The sequence below is a fragment of the Cryptomeria japonica genome, chromosome 7 (genome assembly GCF_030272615.1).
Source record: "Cryptomeria japonica chromosome 7, Sugi_1.0, whole genome shotgun sequence".
In the NCBI taxonomy this organism is placed as follows: domain Eukaryota; kingdom Viridiplantae; phylum Streptophyta; class Pinopsida; order Cupressales; family Cupressaceae; genus Cryptomeria; species Cryptomeria japonica.
In genome coordinates, this window is record NC_081411.1 from 593,114,190 (window position 1) to 593,120,829 (window position 6,640).

General features: G+C 36.3%; 1 protein-coding gene across 4 annotated transcripts; it reads right to left on the reverse strand.

Moving 5' to 3' along the window:
• Positions 1–489: 489 nt before the first annotated feature.
• On the reverse strand, positions 490–5,471 carry LOC131048955 (probable LRR receptor-like serine/threonine-protein kinase At1g67720). 4 transcript variants are annotated; one of them, XM_059209455.1, is made up of 16 exons: positions 5,143–5,471; positions 4,534–5,062; positions 3,893–4,073; positions 3,625–3,808; positions 3,402–3,531; positions 3,226–3,297; positions 3,001–3,069; positions 2,836–2,907; positions 2,660–2,731; positions 2,376–2,557; positions 2,055–2,266; positions 1,835–1,961; positions 1,672–1,737; positions 1,355–1,544; positions 1,120–1,252; positions 490–1,011 (listed from the first exon to the last, which is right to left on the reverse strand). In XM_059209455.1, exons 1-16 carry the CDS (start codon positions 5,225–5,227, stop codon positions 700–702), a joined length of 2,616 nt encoding a protein of 871 aa, XP_059065438.1. In that variant the 5' UTR covers positions 5,228–5,471; the 3' UTR covers positions 490–699. The 4 variants fall into 4 exon arrangements, with proteins under 4 accessions (XP_059065438.1, XP_059065436.1, XP_059065437.1 ...); XM_059209453.1 differs by having other exon boundaries at positions 3,625–4,073; positions 5,143–5,469; XM_059209454.1 differs by having other exon boundaries at positions 2,055–2,263; positions 3,625–4,073; positions 5,143–5,467.
• Between the last annotated feature and the right edge of the window lie 1,169 nt (positions 5,472–6,640).

Sequence of the window (6,640 nt, forward strand, 5' to 3'; positions counted from 1 at the left end):
AAAATGGTTCATTTTCTGATTATCTAGGTTAATCAATTAACTAAAGAAGTCAACACACAATCAATCTAGATAAAGTAATCAAGTTTTGATAATAAAATATGTAAATAAATTGTTTAAAAAACATACACCTACTTAACTTTGGATGTAATGAATGGTGATCTATTGCAAAACATGCTTACTTTATCATCCAATTTTTAATGTTATCAAACATGCAATTATTATTCTTTGACAAACTAGAAACATGCATGTCTATTGTCCTTATCATTGTAAATATTATAGTTATTCTCTTAAATGTTCTAGTGGCTAAATGATGTATCTATGTATGATGTTCTAAAGTGAAATAGGGCTTTGCCAGTTTATACACCACCCTAGCATGCAAATTTAAATATTTCATCCTGGATATGACACACAATGGCTAATTTGAGGGAACTCAATTTGGAGACATGATTAAATTTTGCATTAAAAAAAATTCAAGACCACACATACAACTACACACCAAGCATATGATTGCATTTATTATCTTGAATAGATACTAGAAACAAGAATTATGAAGGTTGCCCTCTACATAATTGGGAAAAAGGACTTGGAATTATAGAAATAGGTTATATGTGAACACTTAAATTGTGCTCCTTCTCAACCTTTTTAAAAAATTCATTATTGATGATCATAGTCATGCTGATTCCATCACTTGAATGTGTACTATTCTATATCACTACTTGTCTCCTCTTCCATATAGCTGTAGTTTTTTAGGCCTAAGTTAGAATGGGTGTCTCTATGCCCTACAATTGCAACAATCTCTTCATTATTCTCTTCCTCAAATTTGAGTGCCTCTTTTATCTCACCCACAACCTCAGTCATAGTAGGCCTGAAAGATAGTTCACCTGCAACACATCTAATGCCTAGTTTGACCATATGCTTTATTGACTCAACGTTGTACTTGCCATCAAAGTTTTTGTCTACTATTTCCGTTACTTCCTCCATCTCATTATTCAAGTGCACATATGGTGTAACCTGTGCATCAAAGCCCAAAGAGCACACTTCTTTTAGTTTCCACCCCGAGTGACAAGATGCAATTCTCTGACATTCTACTATTAACCAACATAAAAGGAGATTTCTTACCCAATCAATGAGAAGAATTTTATCTTGAGAAAGTTTGAGATCTATAGGTCGTCTGCCACATATTATCTCTAACAAAACCACTCCAAAGCTATATACGTCACTCTTTTCAGTCAACATTTGTGTGCTATAATACCTGTGGGTAAGAGAAAACATCAAATTTTAGATATATATATAAATTGTTGATTTCAAAGAGAACATAAAAATAATGAGAGAAAAGACAACTTGTATGGATTACTTTGGATCTAAGTACCCCGCAGTTCCCTTCACAGTGGTAGTCACATGCGAAGCCTCCCCATCAATTGAAACCCTTGAAAGACCGAAGTCAGCAAGTTTACCATTGAAATTGGCATCCAGTAGAATATTAGCCGTCTTTACATCCCTGTGAATTATTTTTGGGGTACAACCTAAGTGCAGGTATTCCAGTCCTTCAAACATGACATGTAGAATATTTTAGTTTTTCAGCTGTTGGATTCTTTTCTTCTTTCATTACCACATTATGGAATTCAGTATAAAATTGAAATTATGGAATAGCCATTGACAAGGAAAACTTACCCTGTGCTGCATCCAAGGCTATTTTGAGCTTGATTCTCCAGGTTAATTTGGAGTTTTTCTCTTCATCTAGACGTCCAAATAGAGTAATGAGGACATACATTTGGGTGGATTGGAGTTATTCATTTATCTATATTCACTAAATTTCTTTGAATTAGAGACTTACCGTAAATGTTGTCGCTAAGCGAGCCTCCACTCATGTACTCATAGACAAGCATGAGATCCCTTGTTTCGTTACAGTAGCCGAGTAAAGACACCAAATTCCTGTGATGGATTCTTGATAGAAGTTCAACCTATTCATCAAGTTGAAGTGAATGAGATGTTTTAAGGTGAATCCAGCGAAATCAGAATTAATGAAGAATAGAAAAGCAGGGTTGCAACATTACTTCATTTAAAAACTGCGCAACTCCTTGTTTGGAGAAGAGGGACATCACTTTCACCGCTATTTGCTTTCCTTGTTTCAGTGTCCCTAAGAAGACCAAACCAAAACCGCCTTGTCCAATTTTATGGCTAAAGTTTTCTGTAGCTGTTACCATCTCCTCCAGAGTGTACGAACAAGATTTCGATGAATTTGGGACCAAAACCATTGAGAAATCTGCTGTTCACATTTTAAGTATATATCATAATTTGCTGAAGATTTATCAGTTCAGGCGAAAGAATTCTCTGGGCATTATATTAAAACACTTGTATCTGAGAAAAAAAAAAACCTTTCTGTGAAATGGTGCGGTGCGTAAGGAAAGTCAAGTATTTCTTTCGATACAGCATGATAACCAATAAGAAAGTTAAAATGAATATTATTGGAAGGGAAACTCCAAGGACGACTCCCATCGTGTGGCTCTTTGAGGTGCAATCCTCCTTTTTTGTACAAAGGTTCTTGTTGCCGCCATATCTGAAAGAAATCAAAGAAACTGAACCTATTGAATATTGACACATTAAAATTTTACAATTGCATATAATACAATGGAAATTTGTGGATATTGTATGAATTTACTGGAAATTTAAGGAAGGCTTTGTGAGAAGTTGCTTAGGAATTACGCCACTGAAATCATTGTTCTCTATAGATCTGTCACATTCAGAAATTGAAGTCATTCTCAATTTTTATTTAAATCTTATTCGTGATTTTAAAAAGAGCATAAGAAAAGAACACTAAGAGAGAGGCACTCATACAACTCCTTCAGATTATGCAATTGAAATATCCAGTTGGGAATTTCGCCACTCAGATTGTTATTTTGTATATATCTGCAGAATACATGAAACAGACGGACCCGATCTGGTTTTCAAACCTCATTAGTAAAAGGAAAGAAGATTGTAGTTTAGTTGGAAAAAGCATACAGTGTTTGTAACTTTGTTAAGTTAGATAAATCTGGCAGCTGTCCCGTAAGGTAGTTGTTGTCTAGCGACCTGATACACACACCACATGTACAGCTTAAAAAGCTTATCTTTAAGAGTTTGGAAATTTTTATCAGAACGCTTTGTGCCTTGTAGTTTTCACACACTATTGGGAACATCTAAAGGCTATAAAAAACACAGAGATCAAATTTAGAATTTAAGGCTTACATGTGAATAAGTTCGGTTAACTGTGAAAGAGTTGGTGGTATCATTCCTCTCAAATTCCTTCGTGACAAGTTTCTGGCGACAGACGGATATAATTAACACGAGAAAATTGAATTCTTTGAATCTGATGTAGGCGAAAAGAGAAGGCAAAGGTAAAGAATATTATGATATAAACTTACATTTCAGAAACCCTTACAATGTTGTTGGAGGTGTTATTACAGCGGATTCCTTCCCACGGAACAGCAAAGCAAGGATCGGAAATCCAACTTTTCAGATGAGACGTTTCATTCAGGTCACTAAGAGCCTCAACTGCATGTTATCCATTGAGAGGTTTATTTGGATTTATATATTTAAAGTAAATTTGAAGATGAAAGAAAGTGAGATTGAGATTATAATCCTGACCATCAGTTGAGGAGGTTGCAGGTGAAGTGGAAACAATCTGGTACATCTCGAAAGCGTTGATTAGAGGACCGCGAGTGGAGTTGAAGGCTTTCACCAGCGTGAAAGAGGATGTCTCTTCCTTTAATTCAAAATCGAGCTCAGTCGCAGAATAATTTCTTTCGAATTTAATGGGCCCCTTTTGAATCTGGTTATCAATTAAAACAGTGAAAATTCTTGATTCAGACGGTTCTAGTTCTGCAAAATACATTAGCCATGAAGAATTTGATACATTTCGACTAAATTGTATTTCTATGGTGTCCTCCTCGGTGGATATCGCCGTCTGCATTACAATAGTTGGAATAAGGTTTGCGGTGTTGTTTGTAAAAATTTGCTCCTTCAATGTTAATTTCTCAGCCCCTTTAATGTTGCTTAGAGGAACCCACAGGCGATCGAATGGGTCTTCAGGAAACCTACACGATTAATCATATAGCAATCAATAGAAAATAATAGAGAAAATAAACAAGTGCAGAAATTATAGGCAAAATAATAACACATAATTCTTAGATTTATGTGGAAAAAATTTGATAAAAATATATTAGTAAAAAGTCATTCATAAAATATCTTTCATATTGAATCTTAGAAATTACAAAGTTACAATGATCTTAAAAAACATCAAAACATGACTTCCAGCCACATAAAACAATTGAATTGCAGAGTCCTAATTGAAGACAACTTACTGTATTGTATGACTGATCACATAGGGATACACTAGATGAGAATCCATGATGACTCAATTACATCTAGATGAGAATCCAAAATGACTTAACCACTGCTAAATAAGAACCCAATTTGAACTTCACATTCCAGCAATATAGAACAACAATTAAGATAAACCATAAATGAAATGCTAAGAAATCAGAGACCACTAACCTCACAACGTCCTCTGCGCCAGCATTGATTCTCATTCCAAAATACAACATTTTGCCTGCGCTAACTTGTTCATACATGCCTTGTTGAAGGTTTCTCAGTTCTATAGAAGTTATAAATGGATCAACATCCTCCGATGTTCGAATCAAGCAAACATGCAACACTCCACCTCCACTCACCAAGATCATCTCTTGGAATATTGGCGCTTTAATTTGATTTGTTATGTTCCTGAGAGCTAACATATCCTGCGTCTCGATAGTGTATTTGAAGTCTGGTATTTGATTGCTGTAATTACCACTAACAAAGGATAATCTCAATAAGAAGGGCAAATTTGGAGGCACGGGCAAGTGGTAGCAAGATTTGTTGAGAGGCTTGGGAAATACTCGGTAGCTTTGCAGGTAAAATGGCAGGGAAGTGTCGTTTAATTGTACGCTGTACCCGTCCTCTGTGTAATTATCATCAGTCACCCATCTAATATTGTTTTCTGCAACGATGCGGCTTGTTTTCCCCCCACAATCAATGCTTATAAATCCTGCATAGATAGAAACACGTTCAATGTTACAGGCAATTATTTAACTAAAAGAAAACAATCATTGAAAAGCCAAAAATTACCTGGTTGAGCAACAGCAAAATTTAAGGTTGACAGTAGGATGAGAGTCACAGTGGCCAAGTATTTAAGAGACCGCATAACTTCCATGGTTATACTTGTATTGGCACACTAATATATTCTCTTCACCCGAAAAGAGGTGACATCTTTCAATTTTTCAAATTGCAGCCATGGAATAAATTAGGCAAAATAGGCATAAGAAATTTTGGACTGCAGGCCTGTTGGACTAAGTCTTCATTCTTGAACAAAGCCGTAAGGCATCAGGATTCCTCTATCTCACGGAATGCTTGAACAAAGTCGTAAGGCATCAGGACTCCTCTATCTCACGGAAGGCATGAAATTCCGGAGATGCCACAATCTATTCAACTGTCATACTCGATAATTGAAATATTAAAAAATTACGCCTTTCTAGTTACAAGAGGCGACATCTTTTAATTTTTATACTTGATTGACACACTAATGTATTCTCTGCACCCCGAGAAGAGGCGACATCTTTTAATTTTTCAAATTGCAGCCATGGAATGAAAAAGGAGAGAACAGGTATTAGAAATTTTGATTCTCCTCATTCTAGGACCGCAGGCATGTTGGACCGAGTCTTCGACAAAGCGGTAACTCACGGATTCGTCTACTTCAAGAATGTACCTCGATCGACAAACATGTTGGCATTAATTTCTTCCATCCACCTACGTACTAGAAACTTCTAGCATGACTTCTAGGGATGCGTCTATTCTGGATCTAAAAAGAACAATACGGATTGACTAACACGCATGTTAGTCTCGCATTTTACATAGTTGAGTTTGCAATTAACGGCTGCGATTGACTAACTTTTCACTAACACGCTATACGAAAAATCTGTTTTGGAGCCAGAATAGCTGCAGTCGACTTTTAGCAAGACTTCCTGTTCATAGTCTATCCATGTGCCTTGACTGCGCCATTTGCTCAGAGATTACTTTAGTGGCGAATATTCGCCAATGACAAATTTTTCACGTCGGCCATGTTGGAAATGGCAAATATTTTGTACCGACTGGGGGTGGCCATGTCACCAGAACATTATCAATTTCCGTCAAAGTCACGGCCTGATCGCCATATGTTTTATGCAATTAAATGTTTCTATGCGATGATTTCACCAATACAATATATGGTGGACACACGATAAATTTAATTGTTTCGCCTACACTCTCCGAGGTTGCCTTAATAGATGACCTTAATTCGCCTATAGGCATCTGAAGATTTGTTAGCCAGGGGGACCCAATTCGCCTGACATCTTGCCGACGCGTGTCTCCATTCACCCCAACTTTCGCCCACTATATTGTATTTGCCTATTATTTGGACGACCTATAATCACCTCGAAAATTACATGTCGTATTTGGACGACCTATAATCACCTCGAAAATTACATAAGTCGTGTTATAGTTACGCGGGATTCGCCAAATATTTTTATACCATATAAAATTCCTGCGGAATTCGTCATATAAGAATTGGTATAAATACATGCAAAGATCA

Excerpts from the sequence above, each read along its gene's own strand:
- LOC131048955 (XM_059209453.1), bottom strand. The coding sequence starts at position 5,227 with ATGGAAGTTATGCGGTCTCTTAAATACTTGGCCACTGTGACTCTCATC. Across the intron at positions 4,074-4,533 it reads GGCGCAGAGGACGTTGTGAG|GTTTCCTGAAGACCCATTCG; the intron begins GTTAGTGGTCTC and ends TTAATCGTGTAG. Across the intron at positions 1,962-2,054 it reads TTGCGCAGTTTTTAAATGAA|GTTGAACTTCTATCAAGAAT; the intron begins GTAATGTTGCAA and ends CTTGATGAATAG.